This window comes from Diabrotica virgifera, chromosome 8, assembly GCF_917563875.1.
Source record: "Diabrotica virgifera virgifera chromosome 8, PGI_DIABVI_V3a".
Classification (NCBI taxonomy): domain Eukaryota; kingdom Metazoa; phylum Arthropoda; class Insecta; order Coleoptera; family Chrysomelidae; genus Diabrotica; species Diabrotica virgifera.
In genome coordinates this window covers 127,860,633-127,888,293 of record NC_065450.1, presented here as the reverse complement: position 1 = coordinate 127,888,293, position 27,661 = coordinate 127,860,633, and the positions used below count along the sequence as shown (strand labels likewise).

The 27,661-nt window shown below is 33.6% G+C and overlaps 1 protein-coding gene across 2 annotated transcripts in view; it reads right to left on the bottom strand.

The window, feature by feature from the left end:
• Positions 1-27,661, bottom strand: part of LOC126890009 (kelch domain-containing protein 4) — an 88,275-nt gene that overhangs the window by 50,470 nt on the left and 10,144 nt on the right. For both annotated transcript variants that reach the window (XM_050658809.1, XM_050658810.1), the window contains exons 3-4: positions 17,452-17,662; positions 6,960-7,301 (exon numbers count right to left, since the gene is read on the bottom strand). In XM_050658809.1, coding sequence (XP_050514766.1) covers positions 6,960-7,301; positions 17,452-17,662 — 553 coding nt within the window. The remainder of the gene's footprint in view (positions 1-6,959; positions 7,302-17,451; positions 17,663-27,661) is intronic.

The window sequence follows — 27,661 nt, the reverse complement described above, 5'->3', positions numbered from 1 at the left end:
ATGTTTTACATACCTCGTATAAAATTGAAAAAGTTTGATATCTGATGGTTGTTTTTTGGACTTTAGACGAGAATAGAGTATTTTATGAAGAATAACTTTTTTTCGTAAAATTAATAATAAAATAGTTGAAATAATTAAAATAAAATAATGATGATGGGTATCCGTAATTTGAGAAAACATTGAATTTTTTTTTTCAATTAGAATGATGTAATTATAATAAAACATAGTTTTTAATTCCAAACAACTTTTTATAAAACCCATATTTTGATATTCTGGAATATAAAGGTACTTTACTCTTTAACAAAATTCGTATTTTTGACATACCTCGTATAAAATTGATAAAACTTGATATCTGATGATTGGGTTTTAGATTTTAGACTATGCAGAGCAATTTATGAAGAATAAACTTTTTTTCGTAAAATTTGTAATAAAAATGTTTCAAATATGGTTCCTTGCTACGCAGACATAGTGTAGAAGAGCTTCTTTATAAGCGTTTTCAAATTGTAATGCCATATTCGGATTCAGCATAATCAAAAACAAAATCGAAATAAAATTCAACGATATTTTTAAAATTATTTTAAATTATATAATTTAACATGATTGTTTGGAATTAAGAACTATATTCTGATATGCAATTTCATCCTTCTAATGGAAAAAAAAAATTTGAAAATTTTTCTAATCAACATTATTTTTAGTTGTTTATTTAAATTATGATACATATAGCTATTTGTATAACAAGGGAGGAAAGTGCTACTTTTCCTCCCGAGAATGAAGTTTACTGCCCGACGCGTAGCGGAGGGCAGTAATCATTCAAGGGAGGAAAAGGCACTTTACTTGGAACCTTCCTAATTCGCTTAGAAAATTTTTGTAATGTGCTAAAACCGTACACCAAATTTCATTAAAATTGACTTACTAGATTTTGAATAATAATTTTGCAATCTAAACTTTTTTAAAAAATTAAAATTTTTTAAAATCTTGCACAACAAAAACTAGTACATACAAAGATTTGTCAATTTTTTTTCATATAAAGAAGCACTCCACCTATCTAACGCACTTTACAGAATTGAAATCGGATTGTTTAAGCAGCCTCAGCAATGTTTTAAAGTTATAAACAATTTTTTGGCTTATAAACAAATTAGTCCTGTGGCCAGGAGGGGGTGCTGCGGGCTCCTTTATTTAGATGGACTTACCCAAGATCGTGGAACACGATTTTTTTGGGTAACAGTTGATCCGGATGTCGATAAAATTGTTATAAACAAAGAACTTGAGGAATTACATAACATCGATTTTTCGCAAAATAAAACATTTTTTTATATTTCTTGGGTATGTCTAAGCAAAAAATGTTCTTACAAGTTTTTTCGTAGGATGCATAGTTTTCGAGATAAACGAAGTGGAACTTTCAATAAATCGAAAAAGTGCAATTTTTGAAGGCGAATAAATTTTGATTAAAAAATAAAATAGCAATTCTGCTGACAGCATTTGAAAGTTTAAATCAAATTATACCGGTTTTAATTATTTGCATTGCTAAAAATTAATTTTTTATTATTAAACAAAGCTATTTGTTTATAAGCCAAAAAATTGTTTATAAGTTTAAAACATTGCTGAGGCCCCTTAAATAATCCGATTTTAATTCTGTAAAGTGTATTGGATAGGTAAAGCACCTCTTTATATGTAAAAAAATTAGACAACTTCTAAATGGTCTAGTTTTTGTTCAGAAAGATTTTTAAAAAATTGAACTTTTTTAAAAACATTTAAATTGCAAATTTATTATGCAAAATCTATTAGGTCGATTTTAATGAAATTTGGTACACGGTTTAAGTATGTTACAAAGAATTTCCTAAGCGAATTACTAAGGTTCTAAGTACCACCAAAACTAAGGTTCTAAGTACCACCAAAGTGGTTAAAAACATTGAATAACAACAGGCATATTTTGCCCCGTTATTTTGTATTTATTGCTATATTGCAGAAAGGGTAATAAGTTATAGTCCAGGTCGGATCTGTTTTGAGATGGACGTTGAGAGGTGACTCAAATTTTTTTGCAGAAATTGCTTGAAAATAAATCAAATAATAAAATTTGAGTTATCCTCCCCCTCAAAAAGGTCCGGAACATTGTTTAAATAATCAAAATGTCAAGAATTGAAGGAAAAATTCGATTTTTTTCTTCGTTTTTTGATTATAACTTTAAAAGTATTCATTTCCGAGAAAAGTTGTACTGACATAAAAGTTGCGTAATTCAATTTACTACAATATAGAATTAGTTAAAAATTTAAAAAATAGTCACCCTAGTTGCAAAATAGCAATAATTGCGAAAAAACCATACAAAAACAAGTATTCGCATTTTACGATTTTCAACCATTTATGCTACACTTAGGACCTTCATATTTCACCCAGAAAAACTTTATGATACAGTAAAACAATACTGTAAATTTCATTAAGATCGGTTCAATAGATTTTGCAAAATAAATTTTGCAATACAGCTTTCGCAAAAAAATTCATTTTTTCAAAATGTTACAGGACTGAAAATAAAGCAGATAGCAAGTTGAATTTTTTTTGCTTATAGAAGTGTACTGTACCTTTCATTTGCAATTTTCAAAATTAAAATCGATTAATTACCACGGCGTCAGAAAGTTTTTGAAATAAACAATAATTTTTGGTGCTACGCGCAGGACAGCGGTGTTCGATTCACACAGGTTGATTTCCACCAAAATTTCTTCCAATCTTTATCTAATATATTATTTTCTTACTCTATATTTTGTTGTATTTTAATTTTTTAATTCCACAAAAATCAAACTAATTTTGTTATTGTTTGTGAAATATTGTTTAAACAATTGCATATGTTTAAAAATAATAAACTTTTATTATTTAAGTTAAAATATATGAACAAAGAAAGTTTTTGCTAATAAAAGTGTTATTTCAAAGGATAGAGTATGAGTTTTTATTTTGCAATAAACAAATTTATTTATTTATATCGAAATGTCATAAAAATTAAAATGTATCAATCATTATCAAAGGTCATTGGAATGCCCAATCAGAGCAACCTATCCGCTGTCCTGCGCGTAGCACCAATAATTAATGTTTATTTAAAAAAATTCCTGACGCCGTGGTGTTAAGCGATTTTAATTTTGCGAAATTGCAAATGAAAGGTACAGTACACTTCTATGTGCAAAAAAATTTTCAACTTGCTATCTGCTTTATTTTCAGTCCTGTAACATTTTGAAAAAATGAATTTTTTTTACGAAAGCTGGATTGCAAAATTTATTTTGCAAAATCTATTAAACCCATCTTAATGAAATTTACAGTATTGTTTTACTTTATCATAAAATTTTTCAGGGTGAAATATGGAGGTCCTAAGTGTAGCATAAATGGTTGAAAAACGTAAAAGGCGAATACTTGTTTTTGTATATTTTTTTCACAATTATTGCTATTTTGCAACAAGGGTGACTATTTCTTAAATTATAAACCAATTTTGTATTGTAGGAAATTTAATTACGCAACTTTTATGTCAGTACAACTTTTCTCGGAAATGAATACTTTTAAAGTTATAATCAAAAAACCAAGAAAAAAATCGAATTTTTCCTTAATTTTTTGACATTTTGATTATTTAAACAATGTTCCGGACCTTTTTGAGAGGGAGGATAACTCAAATATTATTATTTGATTTATTTTCAAGCAATTTCTGCAAAAAAATTTGAGTCACCTCTCAACGTCCAAATGTACTAATATTTTTACAGATGCGCCCTGGTCTATTAAGACATTTTTGACCAGTCGGATATCATACAAAATTCAATTATCTTTATTTTATTTCTGTACGACTTTGTTCCAAAACGAATCGTTTTAAAGTTATAAACAAAGAAAACAGAAAAAAAATCGACGTTTTTCGAAATTTTTAAATATTTTATTTTTTTTATTAATGTTCCGAGCATATTTGAGAAGGAGCATAAGTCAATTATTATTAACGAAGTTATCACCTAACTTTATCTGCAAAAATCCGAATGCCACCTTTCACATCCAAAAATAGACGTTTTTTCACAAATCCTTACTGGTCTATAATAAAAGAGTTATCATAATTGAAATAACTGAAAATAATGTTGTATATCCATAATTAAAAAAAAAATTCAACTTTTTTTTAATCAGAAAGATGAAATGGCATATTAGAATATAGTTCTTAATTCCAAACAACTTTTCATTATAACAATTTTCAATATTTTGAATAATAAAACTACTTTACTCTTGAGTAAAATTCAAATTTTTTGACATAATATCTCGTATACGGCTTAAAAAATGAACTGATGGTTCTATTTTTAATTTAGACCATGCACAACTTTTCACGTTGACGAACAGAACGTCTATAGTCGTCTAATTTCCATTGATGTAATGTGACACAACGTCTACATACGTTGAATTTTTCCCTATTCTACTTTGCAAAATACATATAGTGTCACAACACTTGCTTATACATTTGACGCAGTGTCCGTCAACGTGTTAATTGGACACACTGTACAAAACAATTATTGTTATTGTTTAAACAAATAATAAACAATTAGCGGCAAAGTCTGTGAGTAGAACTTTTTACTTTAACATGTATATCAACTAACAAAAAAAGTTTTAGAAAAAGATAATCTTGTTTGAATTGCTCCGAAACAATGCATCTTTTCGTTCTATCTTGACTCTTCTAAAATGCTTCGTATAGATTGCTGAATAGAATTGGGCTTCTTATAACAGGCAATATGACGACTTATATACACATATAAGGATCTCGTAGAACAGTCGTATTATTTAAACGTAAATTAAAACATGGCAACATCGTCGGGCTTCGTATAATGCGTAATCCATATACACTGTGAACGCGTTTATACGAGTGGGATTCGTAAGACTGTAGGAATAAGACAGTGCTACAATCCCCTTACCCCGTAAACCGCGGGCTTCCATTCATCTGCAGGTTGTAGCGGGCTTCCTATCATTTGTGAGCCATATATATATATATATATATATATATATATATATATATATATATATATATATATATATATATATACACATTTTTGTAATCAGCCTTTCAAAAGCTTTTAAATGAGGTGTCACATGATGTACTTTCCCATTAAAAAAAATCAAAGTTATCATTGTCACCTGCAGGGTTGTTTCGTTTTAAACAACTGTTTTAAACATGTGTATATGTTTAATAAATTTTTTGTTTAAAACAGTTTAAAACATGTTTAAAACATGTTTATAACACTTAAATTAAACAATTGTCTTGATTAAAATAATAAATAACTAGAAAAAAATTCTCAAATACATTATAAAACTTAAAACATTTTGCATACAAGTGTTAATAAATTTCTCAAAACTGTTCCAGTCTCACAGTAATCTTGTAATCTAAAATTATCAATCTGATATCTGATCACTATCACTGATGCAATTAAGATCTTTAAAAATTGAAACCAACTTAGCAGTTTTGACATTGCCTAGCCGATTACGTAGTTTGGAATGACAAACTGTATGTTGAGGAGAAGAGTCTTTCTATGTTGGCTGACAATGCATTAGCTGTGTGGAGCTGTTGAGCAAGTTCCAATGCTGTAGTATTTATATTTTTCATAGAACGCCATCAAGTCTCTGGTACATATTACATTCTCAATTAAATGTTTAGAAAACGTATATGGTTTAAAGGGTACACACTTTGCCTGGTATATAATAATAATTGACAATGCTCCTGGATGATAATTTATAATGGATGGATGGTAAGTTTATTTCCACTAAAGCACTTATCAAGAAAATTTGACAAAAAATGAGCTGGGGTCAAAGCCATTACCATACGCTCCTTCGTATCATGAATAAAAATTCGCCATTTGCATGTTTCAAAAAAATACTAAACACCACAAAATAACTTACAGTAGGCGTTCTTGCAATAATAGCTAACTTGCAATGCGAATTTATAAATAGTAAGTCTGGGGTTCTCCCAGGCGATAGCTACTAATTGCAATTGGTTTTCTTATCAACTATTATGTCAAAGAAAAGTTAAAATCAAAATTATGTATTAATATTATGTTTAAGAATATATGATTTAAACAATGTTTTTTTTTCTAAAAGCAGCTTTATATCAAGGCTATGCAAGTCTCATGCTATGCAAGTTTGTCTTTCATGGCATATCTCTTGCCTAGCCTGACCTTTTTACATCAGAGCTATTTCTGTGCTATTTTAGATACCACTTTCATTGTTGCCAATAGAAGAAATATATCAAAATATTAACTTTAGATATTTCACTTGGAAATTTCAGTCCATAATTAAATATATTCAAATATAAATCACAAATTATTACATCCAATAAATACCATTTAAAATTACACAATAAGGTTAAGTTTTTTTCTAAACTATAAATGAATTTTGACAGGACTTGCATCAAAATACATAGCATGAAAAATAGAACATGTTTTAATTTTTCGTCTAGCACAGGAATGGCATGGAAATAGCGCGTGGGCATGCGCAGTAGCGTGATCTGTCTTGCATAGCTCTTACCTAGCATGAAAATAGCATAATGTAAAACTGTTTTATTGGTTTGATGTAAGTTTTATTTGTTCAAAACATATAATTTAAAATAAAAAACGCATATTTAAAACAAAAAAAAAATGTTAAAAATAAAAAACATGTGTTTTAAACATATTTTATTTGTTTAAAACATAAAATTTAAAAACAAAATAAAACTTGTTTAAAACAAAAAAAAAACGTTTAAAACAAAAAAAAACATGTGTTTTGTATAAAATTAAAAAAACATGTTTTTTTCAACCCTGGTCACTTGAAGAGGGACTTGATGCTATAATATACTATGATTATTGTAAAAACCGACCTGTCCGAGCGTTTTGCTTATGCGCTAAAAATAAATAAGTTAGTAAGGGGGGTAACACTTATTCCAGCGCACTGTATAATATACCACTAATTATAACAGACATCAAATAAAATTCACCTACTTTTTGGTGTCAATAAGAAAGCATCACTATATACATGTCCTTTTTCTAAATCTTTCTTTAACTTCTCTTTACTGTAACCACCATATATAAGTATTTTTCCGTCGTTGAGTCCAATCATACAGCAACTCGATCTAGATTGTGGGGGAGTACCTAAAGGTTCGATTTTGGTCCATTTGTATGTTTCAATATCAAAACTGTATATATCGTTAAAGTATTTACAATCCCTTAAATTGTCATGAAAACCTCCAAAAACAAATATTTGCTTCTTTATTAATACCATTCTGTGCCCGCTTCTCGCTGATGGTCCATTCGGAGCAGTAATTTTTTCCCACTGTTTAGTAGCTAAAACGAAGTATTTCAAATTAAAAAATATTGTGACAGAAAAAACTCAACATAGTCCAAGTAATGAAGCTTAAAATAGGACAAAACCTCGTAATTTTTACAGAATGGATCGATTTGCTTGAAAATTTAAGAATAAGTAGTGGATAGTCCAAGGATTAAAATCTATATGATGCCGAAAGGCGCTTTTACCATGGGGGTGGTTGCCACCACATCTCGGGGGTGGAAATTTTTTATTATATTTTGACCGCAAAAGTTGGTAAAAACATTCGTTCTAAGCAAAAAACGTTCTATACATTTTTTTTATAAAATTAATAGTTTTCGATTTATTCGCTATCGAAAGTGATAGTTTTATATCGAAAAAATCAATGTTTTAAATAAGTTTTCTGCTAATATGTCCAAAAGTTTTCGTTTTATCAAAACAACTTTACTTAACAAAAATCTACCTTTTAAAAAAATAAACAAAACTGTCTTTTTAATTTTCTTTAAAACCAATAGTAATGGAGCTATACTTTATTATATGTTAGCTCTTCTTCGTCAAATGCTAAATATTGTAGTTTCAAGTCAAAAGACGGGAAAACTATGCATTTTTCGAGGATAATTTATTCAAACTAATTTAAAGTATTTAAAAATATCTATCTCTATAAATAAAAAAATATCTAGCTCAAAAATTACGTGACTTATAGTGAAAATAATGTCAGTCCCTATTTTTTTCAGCGAAAAAGTGATCGGAAGCAACCTCCAAATCACCACCCTAATTAAAATTAGTCATTGACCTTATTTGGTCGTCTTTACTTATGAATTATTAATAGGATCTAGAAGTTTGACCGGCTTAGAATAATTCGTTTAAAAAAAAATGGAGTTAAAAGCGAATGACGAATTTTTGTAGTTTGGAAAAAAATGGCATTATCTTGAGAATAGAAATATTAGCATCAGAGATGTTAAGCACGAAAAAAATGTTTAAATATGAAATTGCAGCTTATTTAATTCCCAAGAAACTGGTGTGCAAAATTTTTTTCTACGGCAAAAATTGATAATTAAAACTTGTAATAACATGCAAAAACCACCTTTACCAACCCTTTCAAAGTCATCTCTTTTTGCGACTAAGGATTTTAAAAAGATTTAATATTAATAATAGGCTTATGGATCTTGCGGATCTTGTAAAAACCTACAAAATTCTTTTTTACCAAACTTTCTAAGATAAAAATAAAAAAGTTACGGTTAAAAAATCAATACATTTTTTTGAAAAAAAAAGGAGAAATCCAATCGGAAGCATAATAATGTATGTTAGCCGTGTTTTTAGTCATTGACCTTATTCATTCTTCTTTATTTATGTAGTATTAATAGATTCTAGAAGTTTTACTGGCTTAGAGTGATTAGTTAAAAAAAAACTGGAGTTAAAAGTGAATAACGAATTTTTGTAGTTTGGTAAAAAATGCCATTTTCTTCAGAATAGAAAGATTAGCATCAGAGATACGAAAAAATGTTTAAATATGAAATTTTAGGTTATTTAATTCCCAAGAACTTGGTTTGAAAAAGTTTTTTCTACGGCGAAAATTGAGTGAATCATAAATGAGTATTACCGAAAAACAGCTGACCTCATACGCCAGTGGCCTCATATGCTGGCCTCATACGCAAGTGCACGTGGGTTCGAGCCCTGCCAAAGACAAACCATTTTCATTTCAAATAATGACACGTGCCGTCTCATCGTGCCTCGGAGAGCACGTTAAGCCGTCGGTCCCCCTGGGCTAGTGTAGATCGGCACTACTTACTTAAAACAGGGTTAAAGATGTAAATGGCGCCGGAACTGTCCGAAAGGACAGTTCCGGTAAAAATGATCCCCGGCAAAAATGCCACACGATATTATTATTACCGAAAAACATTGATTTTTTCGATATAAAACTAACACTTTCGATAGCGAATAAATCGAAAACTATTAATTTTATCAAAAAATGTATAAAATATTTTTTGCTTAGAATGAATATTTTTATCAACTTTTGCGATCAAAATTTAATTAAAAATTTCCACCCCCGAAATGGGGCGCAACCACCCCCATGGTAAAAGCGCCTTTCGGCATCATATAGATTTTGATCCTTGGACTATCCACTACTTATTCGCAAATTTTCAAGCAAATCGATCCATTCTGTAAAAATTGCGAGGTGAAAAGCTTCGGTTCCTGGACTAATACCATGTAAAACGATTAAAACGAAAAAATAATATACAGTATGCGGCACAATAAACAGTACTGAAATGAATATTGAAATGTTTATGATTATTTAGTATACAGGGTGTCCCGGAAAATAGTGCGTTCCTTTAAGGTATGGAGAGAATACACAATTTGGAACAAAAAAGTCCTATACGATTTTTTTCTAAAGTTAACCGTTTCCAAAAAAAAGTTAACATTGTTTTCCATATACCTGTATTTTAATGTTTGGAAATTTTAATAAACTGGCAACATCGAACGCACTACGGAATAATAACATAATAAAAACTCGTTTGTGATTGTGATTAACAGTATTTAAAATAATCCAACCTAATAGTAGGTAATACTTATGTATTTACGATTTGTTTACTAAAATTATTTTCTTTTGAAATGTATTGAAATACCTATTGCATAATTTTAAACGAATTGCACATCTTTTAACATAAAAACACGTCTTTTAACTAAACTAGTATTATGTATTTAGTAAGGTTTAAATGGGTTGAATGCTGAGTACTGCTGAGGGCTTTAACTGAATTACATAGTTTTAATAGTTTACAGTGGAACTTAAATACACCAGATAATGTCTCAGTAATTTGTTTACTTGTGAACTGAAATAACTAAGTTGTACTTACTTGAAAATAATTATTATACCGAATAGATGTTTCAAGTAACCTTTCACAAACACCATTCATAGGTAATAACATAATAGGTAATACACTCACTATTCGAAAACATTTTCGCATTGACACTAAACACTAAACAGGATTCTTTAAAACTATCTGTTTACTATGTATCTTAGTATCTTCTATCTATTTACATGGGACTGTCTATGCTTAAATTTGCGTACCGCACATAGTTGTCAGATTTAAATTTACATACCAAAATACATTTTAATTTTTTGGTCAAACGGTTGCATTTAGAAAAAAATGTTATAAGAGTTTTTTGTTCTACATGGTGCCTTCTACCTATACCTTCAAGTAACGCACTATTTTCCGGGACACCCTGTATATGATATAGCCTTGCAAATATTACTCACGACAACGTTCCCGTTAAAACAAATGTTAAAAATACCCTCTGGCACGAAAAAAATTTGTAACTCTAGGCCGCAAATCCGGAATGTCAGACGGTGGATCGGTCTGCTCCTTCAGCATTCCACTTCCACATATGTACGCATCAGGTGGTGTTAGATTGGGTGCATGGCGATCTCCCAAAATGATCACGCAGTATTCGAAGAGACTCTCTGGCTGTGAGAAAGGGAGCGTTTAAGTATTACGTAACGCGATTTTTGAAGATTTTTAACCCCCCCCCCCCCCTAAACGTAACGCACTCTTAAGGGAGTTTAAGTATTGCGTAACGCAATTTTTGAAGATTTTTGACCCCCTCCCCAACCTGCGTTACGTAATACTTGAACGGTCCCAAACATCCTGAAGCATCTAACAATAACACGACATTCACATAGGTTATTCGCCGTGTGCAAGTACTTAGAGGGGATACGAGAAACGATCGTGTGCAAATATCGGAGAAATCTTGAAACTTTCTTAAATAATTCATATTGTCAATTGAAATTGTCAAATTGACGTATATTTCATATCTACTGTCATTGAAGAAGAAAAAGTATATGTTGCTCCATAATATTGATATGATATGCAAATATTATATAAAATTAAATTTAATTAACTATATTTTACTTGCAGTACTGCATTTTAATAATTAATTTTATTTACTACATACAACCTTTTAATAATATAACCTCAGTCCTACTTTTTCTTGTTATATTTTTTTGGGCTGTGGCCTTGACAATTATCCAGGACTAATATAATTGGCCAATACAATTAAGAGTGCTAAAAATGTTGCTGAGCTATGAAACCAGGTGTCGCTTTTACGAACTTGCAAGGTCCCAATAACGACGTTCGGAAACCACTTAGTACGTTTCCACTCATGACACATACAATTACATACAATATAATTGGCCAATACAATTATTAAATGCTAAAAATGTTGCTGAGGTGTGTGAAACCAGGTGTCGCTTTTCCGAACTTGCAAGGTCCCAATAACGACGTTCGGAAACCAATCAGTACGTTTCCACTCATGACACATACAATTACATACAACATAATTGGCCAATACAATTATTAAGAGTGCTAAAAATGTTGCTGAGGTGTGTGAAACCAGGTGTCGCTTTTCCGAACTTGCAAGGTCCCAATAACGACGTTCGGAAACCACTCAGTACGTTTCCACTCATGACACATACAATTACATACAATATAATTGGCCAATACAATTATTAAGAGTGCTAAAAATGTTGCTGAGGTGTGTGAAACCAGGTGTCGCTTTTCCGAACTTGCAAGGTCCCAATAACGAAGTTCGGAAACCACTCAGTACGTTTCCACTCATGACATACAATTACATACAATATAATTGGCCAATACAATTATTAAGAGTGCTAAAAATGTTGCTGAGGTGTGTGAAACCAGGTGTCGCTTTTCCGAACTTGCAAGGTCCCAATAACGACGTTCGGAAACCAATCAGTTTCCAGTCATGACACATACAAATTTGAGGCATACGCATTTCTGTACTGTTTATTTTACCGAGATTCAATTTGACACATTCGGAATAGGAAACATACAACACAAACATTCCTACCTCACACTATTAACTGCTAAAATCAACTTAATCTTTCATTAAAAAAAAATTATTAGAAATAGTGGGAGTGTCTACTAATCTCATAAAATTTTGTGGAGTTTATTTCTACTTCTTCTTCTTGCAGTTTCATGGCCTCCACCTCTTAGGTACTTGGCCAGTCCTCGTATTTAGACTAACTGGAAGGGAATCCTCTTTTCAAAGGGTCTGGATTTTTCCATATTCCCTTCTTTAAATTCATTGTGATATGATTTTCAAATAACTATTTTTATTTTATATTTTAATTTGAAATATTGTTAAAAATTGATTGATCTTTCTTAAGGTTTGGTCATTAATATTATGTAGGAGATTTTGTATTGAAATGGGGGTTGGACTTCCTATATTAACAAGTTCCTGATACAGGTCAACTTGATTTGTTTTGTTAATTGGGCATTCAAGTAACATATGAGTTATACTTCCTATTTGTCCACATTCAAAAAAAGGAGTATCACTACAATTAATTTTAAACAAATGGTCTGGTGTGTGACAATGGCCCGTTCGCATGCTAATAATTGATGTCAAGTGCCTTCGATCCACAAATGTGAATTTGTGGAACCAAGGGTTTATAGAAAAATCACTTTGGCATTGTTGATACCATTTCCCTTTAGTTTTAAACTGCTTTATCCATTCAACTTTAAACTCATTTACAATTTTTTGTTTAATAAAAGGCAAAAAGTCAAATTTATCTATTTTAATGTCTGCAGGAACATTTAAAGTCTTGCCTATATTTGCCAATTTATCAGCCTCTGTATTCCCCTTTACTCCAGTATGGCCTGGGATCCAAGCTAAGATTATATTAAATCCTGCTTCCATTGACTCAATAATGAGTCTTTTAGTTAGGTTTACAATATGGTTGTTTGTCCCCCAGGTGGTGTTATGTAATTTTTGGATAGCACTTTTAGCATCTGAAAAAATTATTGCTTCTTTAATATTTTTTTCAATACAAACAGATACTGCCTTGTTAATTGCAATAATTTCTGCAGTGCATATTTGAGTGTGCTCATGTAATCTGGATGCATAGTTATTTCTACAAAAGTTTATTTCTACAAAATATTTTTATTTTGTACAATAAATCGCCGCCGCCTACGAAAAGTATAACTCCGAAAAATGCCGTTAAGAGTAGAACTTTCAATAAACGCCGCGAAAAATATTATTTTCGATTATATGATTGTGAAAATTATAATCCCTAATAAAGCGTTAGCGAAAAAAATTATTTTTTGAGGAGTATCAGCAAAAAACATCATTTCTGTTTGTGGGCCACGAAAATTATAATTCCTAAAAAGATCTCAGAAATAATTGTTTTCGTCGGCAGAAACAGAAACAGAAAGGGAAATAATTGTCTTCGTCGGCATCTATTATGAACAAAATCTTTTCGTTATAAATATTTTGGGAGTTATATTCTTCGCGGACACGCATATAAAAAAATTCTATCGCCAACACTTATCAAAGAGTTATTATTTTCACTGGAAATGTATTAGGAATCACATTAATCATAGGTACCAGCGAAATAATTTTCTCATTTGTTATCAACACATTATAATGGTGTAAATAAATAATTATTGATTGGCGTAAGGTTTATGTCTGTTTGCTATTAATAATATTGGCTATAAGCAAGTGCGTTGGTTGTGTAGTAATTTCCAGTCACTTCTGATAACTGAACTTCCCAAAAAAGAAATTATTACTAACGTCAGTGTCAAAATGAATCTCGAATCTCTCAATCTGAAACTTGGAATGAGTATATTCAGAGCTTTCTTAAATCGAACACTGTGTATTTTAATATGGTAATGAAATTTTATTTTACGGTACTTTATTAGTTATTAAGCATTCCGTATATCTAATTGCTTTAATCTATAAGTTATTAGTGATTCTATGAGCCAAACATTAATTCATCAATCAAAAATAAGTTTAACCCGGGAGCAGTCGCGCCGTTAGAAAAAATATAACATTTTATCCTTTTCAACATTTACAACATAACTTTCCACTCGTAAGTGCCTCGAGGAAGATTATAGTAATGCGTACGAATTTTTTTGTTGAATTTATGGCTTTGTAAAATAAACATTTTACAAGTAAATAACAAGTAAATAAAAATATGATAAAATACAAATTTATTTTAAATTCGTATTTAAATCCGTATTGTGAGATTTTTTCTAAAAGCGCGACTACTTACATGACAGAAGTGAGCGCGACTGCTCCCGGGTTAAGAAAAAAAATACATAATAATCTAGATCTAGCCTGATTCTGTTAATATTGGATGAGATATCAAAGTACCCAAGCAGTTAAGATTTTTGGTGAGTTTCTCCAATCATCATTTCATCCTTCTTTTAAATTCTTCTCCTACTTCCAACGTAAGCCTCATCCTATCCTCTTTGTATCCTTTCTTCTTCTCCTTATCTCTCTCCTTTGATATTAAGTGTTTGTTTAAGGTAGCTTGAAGAGCTTAGCTCACTTTTACTCTATGTTTAAAAAGATTCTTATCTACTGTAGAAAATATGTACTTACAGAATTTACTTACCCTTCTAATTGTTCTTTTTCTTCTTTTTGTGTAGACATGACTGTCTGTTTTTTCAATGTGCCTCCAGTAAGTTGTCATTCCATCATTTTCGTGACCTTCCCACTGATCGTCTTTCTATTGGGGAACTGTCTCTCGCCGTCCTTACTACTCTAATTATTCTACTCTTCTGTTTTTTACCCAGTTATTAATGTTGTCTACCTTGCATCTCCGTCATATACCTTCACTTCAATCTCTATCCCATAGTGTCTTACCATCAATTTTTCGAATGAGTTTCATCTCTGCTGTTTGTAGCATTCTTTTTGTTTTACCTGTATCAGGTCGTGTTTCTGCCGCGTATGCCATTATTGGTCTGATGGCTGTTTTGTAAATTCTGCCTTTCATTAATTTTCCGATATTTTTATTTCTCCATATTGTTTCATTCAGGCAACCTGTGGGTCTATTTACTTTTTTCACTTGATCTTCCACTTCGGTTTTCAGCTTGCCATAGCTAGATAGTGTGATGCATAGATATTTATTTATAATGTGTTCTATTAACTGACCATCCAGCTCTAATTCACATATTAGTAGATTTGCTGTTATAGCCATGCATTTGGTCTTTTTTTTGAGAAATTAACATGTTAAATTTTCTAGCGGTTATATTAAATTGGTGCAGCCTATGTTGTAAATCATCTTCAATTTGAGTGATTAGTACTGCGTCCTCTACATAGCAGATTATTTAAGTTGATTTTCTCCCATTTAGAATCATTTTTTAGTTCTTACTTTTTTTTATTATTTCATCCATGATCAGGTTGAACAGTTGGGCTCAGGGAGTACCCCTGAGGGTCCTGAGAGAAGAACTAATTGGGTCAATTGTGTGTGTGTGTGTGTGTGTGTGTGTGTGTGTGTGTGTGGTGTGTGTGTGTGTGTGTGTGTGTGTGTGTGTGTGTGTGTGTGTGTGTGTGTGTGTGTGTGTGTGTGTGTGTGTGTGTGTGTGTGTGTGTGTGTGTGTGTGTGTGTGTGTGTGTGTGTGTGTGTGTGTGTGTGTGTGTGTGTGTGTGTGTGTGTGTGTGTGTGTGTGTGTGTGTGTGTGTGTGTGTGTGTGTGTGTGTGTGTGTGTGTGTGTGTGTGTGTGTGTGTGTGTGTGTGTGTGTGTGTGTGTGTGTGTGTGTGTGTGTGTGTGTGTGTGTGTGTGTGTGTGTGTGTGTGTGTGTGTGTGTGTGTGTGTGTGTGTGTGTGTGTGTGTGTGTGTGTGTGTGTGTGTGTGTGTGTGTGTGTGTGTGTGTGTGTGTGTGTGTGTGTGTGTGTGTGTGTGTGTGTGTGTGTGTGTGTGTGTGTGTGTGTGTGTGTGTGTGTGTGTGTGTGTGTGTGTGTGTGTGTGTGTGTGTGTGTGTGTGTGTGTGTGTGTGTGTGTGTGTGTGTGTGTGTGTGTGTGTGTGTGTGTGTGTGTGTGTGTGTGTGTGTGTGTGTGTGTGTGTGTGTGTGTGTGTGTGTGTGTGTGTGTGTGTGTGTGTGTGTGTGTGTGTGTGTGTGTGTGTGTGTGTGTGTGTGTGTGTGTGTGTGTGTGTGTGTGTGTGTGTGTGTGTGTGTGTGTGTGTGTGTGTGTGTGTGTTTGTGATAATGGCTTGGACCTGCATCAAGCCATTTTTCACACACACACAGTATAAATTAACATTACATTATATGGTTTCCCACCTTTAGACGTCTGTGACAAGAGTATTTTATGAAATTCTCCTGTCACGGTGACAGTTGTCATACTCCTCCGGTACATCTAAAGGCGGATCCACATCAATAAAAAATTGTTTGTGTGTTGAAAAATTATTTGAGGCCCAAATTTAAAACTGGTCAAGTATTTTTACTAAGATGGGCAGGACATCTAGTAAGATCACAGCAGAACAACCCTCCTAGAATAATCCTTATGTCACAACCTGTGGGAAGTAGAAATACGGGTAGGCCAAAAATCAGATGGAAGGATGGTGTAGATGAGGATGGGAGAAAAATAGGCGCAGCAAACTGGCAACGGTTGGCAATGGATAGGACTGACTGGCGTAACAGATTTGGGAAGGTCGAGGCTCTTTCATAGGGCTGTAGCACCATTGATGTTGATGAAGTATTTTTATGATCTAAAAATTTATTTTATGTGTTGTACCGCCGAATCCACTTAGCGACAAGTGGATAATCAAGTCCACATTAACACTCCTGTGAGGCAAAAATTTCTTTGAAGCCGACTGCAAAACCGACAGCGCGACGGATAGCGTGCGTTGTTCTTCACAAAAATATTTTTGCATTAATAAATGCGGAGCACAGTCCACATCAACAAAAAGTTCAACGCACACGATCAAATTTATGTCAAATACAACGTACAACATAAATTTTTATTGATGTGGATCCGCCTTAAAGGAGTCCGGATTATAAGATGGAGTCCGCCTTAAAGGAGTCCGAATAAAGAAGAAGGATCCGCCGTAAAGGTGGGAAACTATGAGGGGAAACCCTCAAGGTCACTTGCACCACATAGACGAACATATATCGTCTCTTCTCCTTGCAGTTGCAGATAAATCGGTTTTACTGTAAAGTAATGTTAATTTATACGTTTATATAGATAATTTCCACCTCTTCTAGTTTCATCTCTTTTTACTTCTTCACAATGTATTATGTTTTCCATCTTTTGCATTATTTTGCCAGTTATTAGCACGCTCATTAATGTAGTAAAATATATCTAATCTCTATGCTCAATGCGAATTATATGATAATAATAATTACTGATAAAAGTAAACTTACATTACCTAAATGGAAGACCCAAAGATCTCTATAGTGATAAAATTGTGATTGTGTGGGTGTAGTAAACTCTCCTCCAAACACCCATAATTGACCTTTATTTGCTGAAGAGACAACCATTTGATGTCCACATCTAGGGGGTGGGCCATTAGGAGCCTTAACTACTGTCCATTTGTTATTTGGTATATTGTAGAAAAATAAGTCACCATACACAAAAGTCTACAAAATTACACTAATAAATGAAAGTAAAGTTGATTCAGATTTGATTACAGGACAGGGACTCTACTATGTGCTTATACATATTTCGGCTTTACCATAGCCTCCTCGGAGCATCTGTGTATAGTCGAAGATCCGAATATAGGTCGACCTACACCCATCTGCTTTCCGGATGAAACATGATGATGATATTAAATTTCATACATAGATAAGTAACGAGCGATCCACAATTACTGGGATAAAAGCAATCCGTGCAAAAAATTACGTATGTTTTGTTTTAATCTGAAAGACAGCCGAAGTGTGACGTCACGGCCAACTGCGGCTATATTCAGTGTTGTTATGATCACTTTCACTCTCCAAATAAAAAATACAAGATTGAAAACACGTTGAAAAGATACCCATCTCAAGACCTTTTAATTCGTATAAAGTTAAAATGTTGCTTCCTCTGCTACTTTTTATGTTCAATTATAGTGTTTTTTAAGTTGACGTACGTACACTGACAAGTATCTGTCAATGTTGATGTAAACTGGAAAGTATGTATATCTAAATTAATAATAGACATGCACTCTATAGCTATCTCTGTCGTTCAGAGCCACCTATGGTGACAATAATCACCATTAATAAACAAGCATTATTAAACCATTGCTGTTGTGCTTATTTTTATTTATACAGGGAGTTGAACTTGTTACGATTTTCATACAAAATTGGTTATAACTTTGTAAATACCCTGTATAACATTACAAACCTTTATATTTTTGTGATGGAGAAGTTAACAGGATTTAGAATATAAAATAAAATATAGGGTGTTCCATTTATAAAAACATAAGTTAGGTCTGCCACTGTGTTACCGAACACCCTGTAACATTCTAACTAATTTTGTAATGTGAAGCTCAAAGAAGGCTAAAATTTTTGATATTAATTTTTATTGCTATCTATTACTATAGCGGAGCTATTGAGCTTTACCCTACTAATCAATCACCCTGTATAGTAATCGGTGATATGAATGCAGAAATTGAAAGGGAAGAAATATATCTACCGCACATCGGTAAATATAGTCTCCATAATAATACCAATTCGAATGGACACCGAGCAGTCACCTTCGCAGCCGCAAAGAACATGATCGTAGGAAGCACATGTTTTCTACACAAAAAAATACATATGGGAACTTTGACCTCGCCCGATGGATTAACGAACAACCAAATTGATCATGTGATCATAGATGCTAGACACTTCTCAAACGTGATGGATGTCCAGACCTATCGAGGCGCCAATATTGATTCAGATCACTTTCTAAATAGTTGGCACAATAATTCGAGCTAGAATCTCAAACGCGAAGAAGGAGAGAAGTACCAAAACAACGCGCCCTAATATTGAACTCCTCAAAAATCCCGCAAACGGTAGAAAGGTTTCAAAACTATATCGAAACTAACTGCATAATTAATGAGAATCTAACAACCAGCGAACAATGGGAAATGTGTAAAAGTAATATTAAAGACGGGGCAAATAATATTCTAGGGCCAGAAAAACCACCATCACGCAATGACTGGTTCGATGCTGAGTGTGAGGACATTACAAGAAGAAAGAACGATGCATATAAACAGATGCAGCAAAGAAGAATCCGAGAAAAACAACAAAAATATAAAGACCTTAGAAGAGAAGAGAAGTGCATTCATAGAAGAAAAAAGAGAATTTATGAAAATAGAATACTGGAAGAACTTGAGGCATTAAAACAGGAAAATCAAACAAGAAAATTCTATAAAACACTGAATAATGTAAGAAAGGAATTCAAACCAAGGTTAAGACTATGTAAGGATAAGGAGGGGCACATACTCAATACAAAAGAAGAAATATTGAAAAGGTGGGTGGAACACTATAAAGAACTACTTACCATCGAAGTAGAAGATCCAAATCAACCAAACCCAAGAGCAACCAACAATACACCATTAGAGCCTCCATCAATTCAAGAAGTACGGGATAACCACCTAAAAAATAATAAATCTCCAGGAAGTGATGGTATATCCGCAGAACTCATTAAATATGGAGGTGCTACTCTGACTAATCAAATATATAAAATAATACTGAGAGCCTGGATTGAGGAACAAATCCCGCAAGAGTGGTGTATTGGAATCGTTTGCCCGCTACACAAAAAGGGTGATCAATTGGAATGTAGAAACTATAGGGGAATAACCCTCCTTAATACAGCTTACAAAATATTTTCGAGTATCTTATATGGTCGCCTAAGTGCACATTCAGAGGAGCTTCTTGGAGAATATCAAAGTGGTTTTAGGTCTGGTCGATCAACAACAGACCAGATCTTTGTGCTAAGACAAATACGGGAAAAAACCAATGAATTCAATATCGACACATACCATCTTTTCGTAGATTTTAAATCGGCCTATGATAATGTCCTAAATTGTATGAAGCCATGGATGAATTCCACATCCCTGGTAAACTGAAAAGATTGGTTAAGGCTACAATGCGTGTAAAGTCGTTTGCAAAGTCGAAATACAGGGCGAACAATCACAGGCGTTTGAAACGAATGTTGGGCTGCGACAGGGAGATGCGCTGGCGTGTCTCCTCTTCAACATAGCTCTGGAAAAGGCGGTCAGAGATGCCCGAGTAGACAACAGAGGAAATATTTTTAATAAATCATCCCAAATTTTGGCATATGCCGATGACGCGGACCTAGTTGCCCGCACAACACGCAAACTAGAAGAAATGTATATGCAACAATAGAGCCAGAAACATCGGTCACCAATTCTAGCGAACTCAAGAATCAATAATCCTAGCGAATAAATGCTATTTTGGACTGAGTAGACATATGAGAAGCAGAAACTTAAGCCAAAAAAACAAAAATAACCATATACAAAACCCTCATACAACCAGTGCTGACATACGGATCGGAGACATGGACCATCTCCAAGGCAGATGAAAACCTTCTGCTTATATTTGAACGAAGGATCCTGAGAGGAATATTCGGTGGCATCTGTGAAAATGGTATTTGGAGGAGGAGGTACAACTACCAGGTTTACCACAGATATAAACATATATTTGGTGGTAAAGACATAGTATCTCTTATAAGAATAGGAAAATTAAGATGGGCAGGACATCTAGCAAGATCACAGCATAACAACCCTCCTAGAAGAATCCTTATGTCACAACCTGTGGGAGGTAGAAATAGGGGTAGACCAAAACTTAGATGGAAGGATGGTGTAGATGAGGATGGGAGAAAAATAGGCGCAGCAAACTGGCAACGGTTGACAATGGATAGGACTGACTGGCGTAATAGACTAGGGAAGGTCGAGGCTCTTTCATAGGGCTGTAGCACCATTGATGATGTGAGCGGCCGTGGAGTAACGGCATAATCGCTGGCCTCGTACGCCAGTGCACGTGGGTTCGAGCCCTGCCAAAGACAAACCATTTTCATTTCCAATAATGACACGAGCCGTCTCATCGTGCCTCGGAGAGCACGTTAAGCCGTCGGTCCCCCTGGGCTAGTGTACATCGGCACTAGTTACTTAAAACAGGGTTAAAGATGTAAATGGCGCCGGAACTGTCAGGAAAGGATCTACCCGGCAAAAATGCCATACGATATTATTATTATTACCATTGATGATGATGATGAAATTTAATAATAAATGTTTCATCCACAAAGAAGATGGGTGCAGGTCAACCTATATTCGGATCCCGTACTAGTAGAGGCACTGAAATGGAATCAAATAATCTTTTCATATCTTTGGTGTAATTATTAAAATAATTAAAGATGCAACTAGTACCATCTATGAATAGTTAGTCAAAAGAGGCAGAACTAAAATTCGAATTGTTAGCCTCTGATGCGTTTTAAGATGTAAATGTAAAGCAATATAAAGTGATGAATTAATCTACAAGGGATCTATAATTATTGCATCCAAGACCTGTAATTCACTGTGATAACAATCTTTAGCAAACTAATTCCTTTAGGATAACAAGTCAAATTTTAGTTACTGCCTCTTGTGACAAACTAAATTAATAAATATTTACATCTACATTTTGAAACGGTGTCGAAATCAGGGTAGTTTTAATTAATCAAGGGAGCCACTAACTCTTATTTTTTTGTATGATGTATTTCCGCTCCACCCTGTATTTTTAATTCGTTAAGAGCACATTGGTGTCTCAGAGAGAAACCGTTGGAAATCTCATACAAATCTATTGCTTAGGAGACCAAGAAACTCAATTGGTTTTACAACAGGTGGAATACTTTCTTTGGTTACACCTCTTGAGATTTTCAAAATTTATAAATCATACAGGATGCCGAGGAAATTAAGATGAGAAAATTTTAAATAATTCACAACTCATCTGCTCAGCGTGGTAAAAGCTCCAACAAGAAAGATTCCTTAATACTCAAACAAAAGTGTAAATGAATTAAAAATGTATAAACATTTTCAATTCCTTTGCAACACGAAAATGCAGCAGCTGCATAATACTATGATCAAATCTGAGTGTGCAGGAAAAGTCTATACCGGTTTCGGGGGTTGTTTCCCCCTCATCAATAGTCCCCAGAGGCGTGCGGTCCATGGAAGCGGGGGAAGCGCCGCTTCCCTATTTATTCGTCGATATAAGAAAATATATTATTATTTAATATTTAATAATAAAATTTTTTCCCTAATCCAAATAATCTACATATTACCTAGCCAATAGGCATTGAAAAATATTAAAAATTAATCGCGTACGAACGAACTCAATATGCACACAATTCAACTATTTGGTCCACTCCTGGCAGAAGCGCATCTCAAAATCGCCGCTTGTCATGCAGTTGTCCCTTTTAAAATTGGTCGGGGTTCAATGACCGCAGCCACTAGTCGCGCGAATTTTGGTATGCCATGGAAGCGCTCGTCGTATCGCCTTCCCGAAAGTGAGTTGCTCCGACTGTTACTGCTGTTAAGGGGTGCTTAGGTATTACATACATTCGCTTAAAGAATATTTCGATTTAAATTTTTTGCAGAGATATTTCCTTTTACTGATCTTTTATTTGACATTTTACAGAAATCAAATGGTATTGCATTTTGTATAAGAAAAATTGATGACTTTATTAATAAGATAATTAAAAAAACGAGAGCAGTTTAAAAATATTTGGGATAAAACTGAACATATGGGGTTTGAACATGAAAGAAAAATAATGAAGATTGATAATTTCGGAGACAGAGAGACAGAGGAAACAAAGAGACCTTTTGATAATATTCTACAACAAATGAATTCTAGCTTTCAAAATTTTAACGATTTAAAATTTGTAGAATTATATATAATCTTAATATTTCTAATTATAATTCATCAAAATTTCCCACAGAGGAATTTATGTCATTACGATTAAATAATGAAAATTTTTTGATATCCCAGCTTTGCATTCTCAGTTAAGTATCATTTATGAAACAACTGACATGAATGATAAAGAAATACCCAGAAATCTGGGATTTCTTTATAACTACTGGTTTAAACAAGTCGCTGTGTGAAGTGGTCAAGTTGTGTGAATTAGTACTACTAACTATCCCAGCCACAAGAGCATCAGTTGAACGAAGTTTTGCAGTATTAAGATGCATTAAAAGCTTCAAATTAAGAGTTTAAAAGAAATTCAACAAGCGAAGACAGACTTTGAAAGTTAGCCCTATTATCCATTAAAAAAGACTGCATTCAACAATTATCAGAAGTTGATAGGAGAATAGCCCTCGAGTATAAATAAGTGTCATTTTAGCGAAAGTTGTGTGTTGTGGAAAATGCCTCGGAGTATATTTTTTTTTAAATATGATTCTTCTTTAGAAAACCAAGCCCGGCGCGAGGACTCAAGGCCCGAGCTAGCAATACAGATCAATGATAGGTCACTAGTCACTAGAAATAGCGGGAATAGAGTGCCTCACGCATTTACGCGTCACGGATTTAGTGTGTGAGTCCTTGTACGGAGGACGTCTCACATAATTAAGTACTTTGCTGATAGAGAGCCCCTGCGCATCAGAGTGTTATCAGGTGGAAAGTTGCTCGACCCTCGACCCTTAAGAAAATATTTTTATATCCTTATTGAATCGCTTCCACTTTCGAAAAAGTCACCGCACGCCACTGATAGTCCCATATCCTCCTCTCTCAGATTCTTCCACGTACCACACTTTGGGCCTTTCCGAATTGCAAAAAAAGAAATGTCACGGATGAACTAGGGCCATCTACCGAAAAACAAAGTAAGTTATCAATCGAAGTAGCACAGAAAACGACAATAAATATCGTCTCCATACCACCAGATTGACAACAGGTGGAATACTTTCTTTGGTTACACCTCCTGAGATTTTCAAAATTTATAAGAAAGTATTCCACCTGTTGTCAATCTGGTGGTGTGGAGACGATATTTATTGTCGTTTTCTGTGCTATTTCGATTGATAATTTACTTTATTTTTCGGTAGATGGCCCTAGTTCATCCGTGACATTTCTTTCTTTGCAATTCGGAAAGGCTCAAACTGTGGTATGTGGAAGAATCTGAGAGAGGAGGATATGGGACTACTGATGAGGGGGAAACAACCCCCGAACCCGGTATAGACTCTTCCTGCACTCTCAGACTTGACCATAGTATTAGGCAGCAGTTGCATTTTCGTGTTGCAAAGAAAATGAAAATGTTTATACATTTTTAATTCATTTACTCTTTTGTTTGAGTATTACGGAATCTTTCTTGTTGGAGCTTTTACCACGCTGAGCAAATGAGTTGTAAATTATTTAAAATTCTCTCATCTTAATTTCCTCGGCATTCTGTATGATTTATAAATTTTGAAAATCTCAGGAGGTCTAACCAAAGAAAGTATTCCACCTGTTGTCAATCTGGTGGTATGGAGACGATATTTATTGTCGTTTTCTGTGCTACTTCGATTGATAACTTATTTTGTTTTTTGGTAGATGGCTCTAGTTCATCCTTGACATTTCTTTCTTTGCAATTCGGAAAAGCCCAAAGTGTGGTACGTGGAAGAATCTGAAAGAGGAGGATATGGGACTACTGATGGGGGGAAACAACCCTCGAAACCGGTATAGACTCTTCCTGCACTCTCAGATTTGACCATAGCATTATGCAGCTGCTGCATTTTCGTGTTGCAAAGAAATTGAAAATGTTTACACATTTTTCAATTGGTTTTATTTTCTCATACTGTTTATCTGAAAGTCTCACACAAGTTATCGCTTAGGAATTCGACAACGCAAATCCTTCTTATATTCTCAGGGATATGGCGTAGATATTCATATTTTTTTATCTGAAAGTACCTCGAATTGTTTATATTCTACCGAGTGATGCTGAATTATTTGAAAAAGCCTAATCGCTGAGAGGCGACTATAAGTCGCGATTTGTTTAAATAACACATTCTTTTTTCGAAAAAGATAAAAGTTCTGAGTTTGGTCAACAAGTCGCAGCTGTATGATATTGATGATGTTTTTGTGAGAACGTCTTGAGCTAGAAAAGAGTCATCAGAATTTTGCTTACTGATTGCTATTTGCCATGAAAGAAATCACCGCCCTCTGGAGGCGTGATTAGTATTTGCTTTGATTTTTTCTATTCGTTGTTGAGATGAGGAGTCGAAATTGGATAATTTTTGATTGGTAAAACCTGACATGGTTGAGTAGGGTGGAATGATACGAAATGGAAAAAGTTTTGATTTAAACGATTCGATGATACATTCGTGATCATTTCTGAGGAGTTTTGAGTAGAATTCTGGTGTTCTTCCGTCGGCGGGCTAAATCTTTTGGCTTGCCGGCGGAGACAATTGTTAAATAATAGTTAATGGAGATAGTTAAATGTATTTAGTGCAGTTTAGTTCAAGTTCCAGTAGCCGAAGTAGGCTCATGTATCTACGGTCGTAGAGAGTGCAAATTCTTGGCCCAATTTCGAGTTTCCAGTAATGCATTAAACTGATCCAAATTTGGTTTTCTTTTGTCGAAAAGCTTTTTGTTTCTTTCGATTAAGTTTACTCAATAATAATAAAAATATTAATATCCAAGTGTTATACAAAAGCGAACAATGGAATTTCATCTCTGATATAATTATTAGCTGTACTTTATCTGTCAAAATGAGTGAAGTTATGGACCGTGACAGCAAATGTGCGGTGACATCAAGGAAATTGTTTAACACCATAACTGCCGTATGGACTATGGAACACCCACGGATAAGGAAAAGAACAAGGTACTTGCGCTATTTTTAATTTTTGAATTCGTACATTTTTATTTGTTTTCAATAAAGTAAGAATTATGTTTAATTATTAGATTTTCTTTACCAACCTCTATTCTTCTTAGAAAGTAACCATGCATGAGAGTAGCTACGGTAAGTACAAATATTTCAAGTAGCAGGCATTCTTGGTTTTATACTTTTACACGTAAACACATACTATATTCTATATTTTACTATGGCGCCCCCCGAGCATTTGAGTTTCTATTATATTTAAATCTCTAAAGTATACCCACCTCCTAGGTCAGTGGTCAGCAAACTTTTTAGCCAAAGAGCCAAATATGAACTACAACAATTTAAAAAAAATTGGGAGCCAAATCTGCTTGTTCAGCAAACTTTTATTACAATAAATAAAACTAACGCCTACTACCTAGTCCCATCCATAACCCCCAAAAAATTAAAACCTGTTTTTTTCGTTTTTTGGCGATATTTTCGTTTCTAATCATCGTAGAAACTTATATTTTCTTTCGTTTTGTAAGGTTTTATTTCCTACAACACTGTCTTTTTTACAACAATTTTGGCGCAACGCCCATTTTTTTAAATGTTGATATGTTGAACCAAAAAGGGAAAGAACAGCAAACGTGAGCTTTTTCAGCTGATCATAAGAATCAACTATTCCAAGCGTTGAAAATTATCATATCTTCCTTCTCCAGGTCATTCAAAGCAGACCACTTGTGTTGTGAACATTTTTTTCTTTTCCAATATTTTCAATTCAACACAAAGACGTTCGAATTTGGAGCGTCATACCTTTTTGTTCTTAAATAGATATTTCAAAGCTTCCTATTAATGCAAATGTTAAAAAAAGAAAATTTCAACTCTGTTATCGTAGCATTAAGAGGAATTTTGACAAATTCTAAAGTTTGTAAGTTTGATAAAAGCTAATTTATGTAGATAAGGACACACTATTAAACTTGATAAAAATAATAAACTTAAAGATAAAACCCATAACTAAATTAAAATTCATGGTGACGTTTCAATTATTACTTTAATCATCGTCAGAATAATAAGTTTTTTGAGCGGATGCTTTAAAATAATTTTAACGGAACAAACAATAATTAATGAAAACGTAAAAATGACATTGACAATCATTGGGTTAAGTCAATAATTTCAAACACGCCATGTCTTGTTGCGTGTTTAAGGGTGGCTTCAAAAGAAATATGGATAATGCCTCCTTGATGCTGAGTTCCGTTGGAGAACTTGCATGACCAATGATTGAGAAGTCCTTACGACTAATAGGGTGGTCAGAATCAGTCATATGTTGGAATACCGCTGAATTTCGAATTGTTCTTGATCGTCTTCCTAAGTGAGGAGTGACACCTAAGTGTTCTCAACATCTGACATTAAAGTGACGTCGAGTCTTCCCGACGTACGTAGCTGCACAGCTACTACATTTGAATTGGTATATAATGTTAGATGCGAGATCACTAGGAATCATGTCTTTCAAATGGAAACGAGATCCTATTCTTTCCAAAGTCGTGAAAGCAAATCTTAATTCTATAGAGGGAAATGCTTTTTTAATTGTTCTACGGATGTTGCGTCGGATTTGTAAGCTGTGGTAACCAGTATATGGAAGTTTGATATAGATATTTTCTCTGATTTCTTCTACTTTCCTGTTTGGTTGGAATTTGTTATTGAAAAAACGTCTGATGTATCTTTCTAAGAAGTTCAACGAAAAACCATTTTTACTTAAGATCACCTTTATGTTTTCTAACTCTTCATGTAGGAATTGCCAGGTTGAACAGATAGTGAAAGCACGGTGAACAAGTATATTGATTAAACTTGTTTGG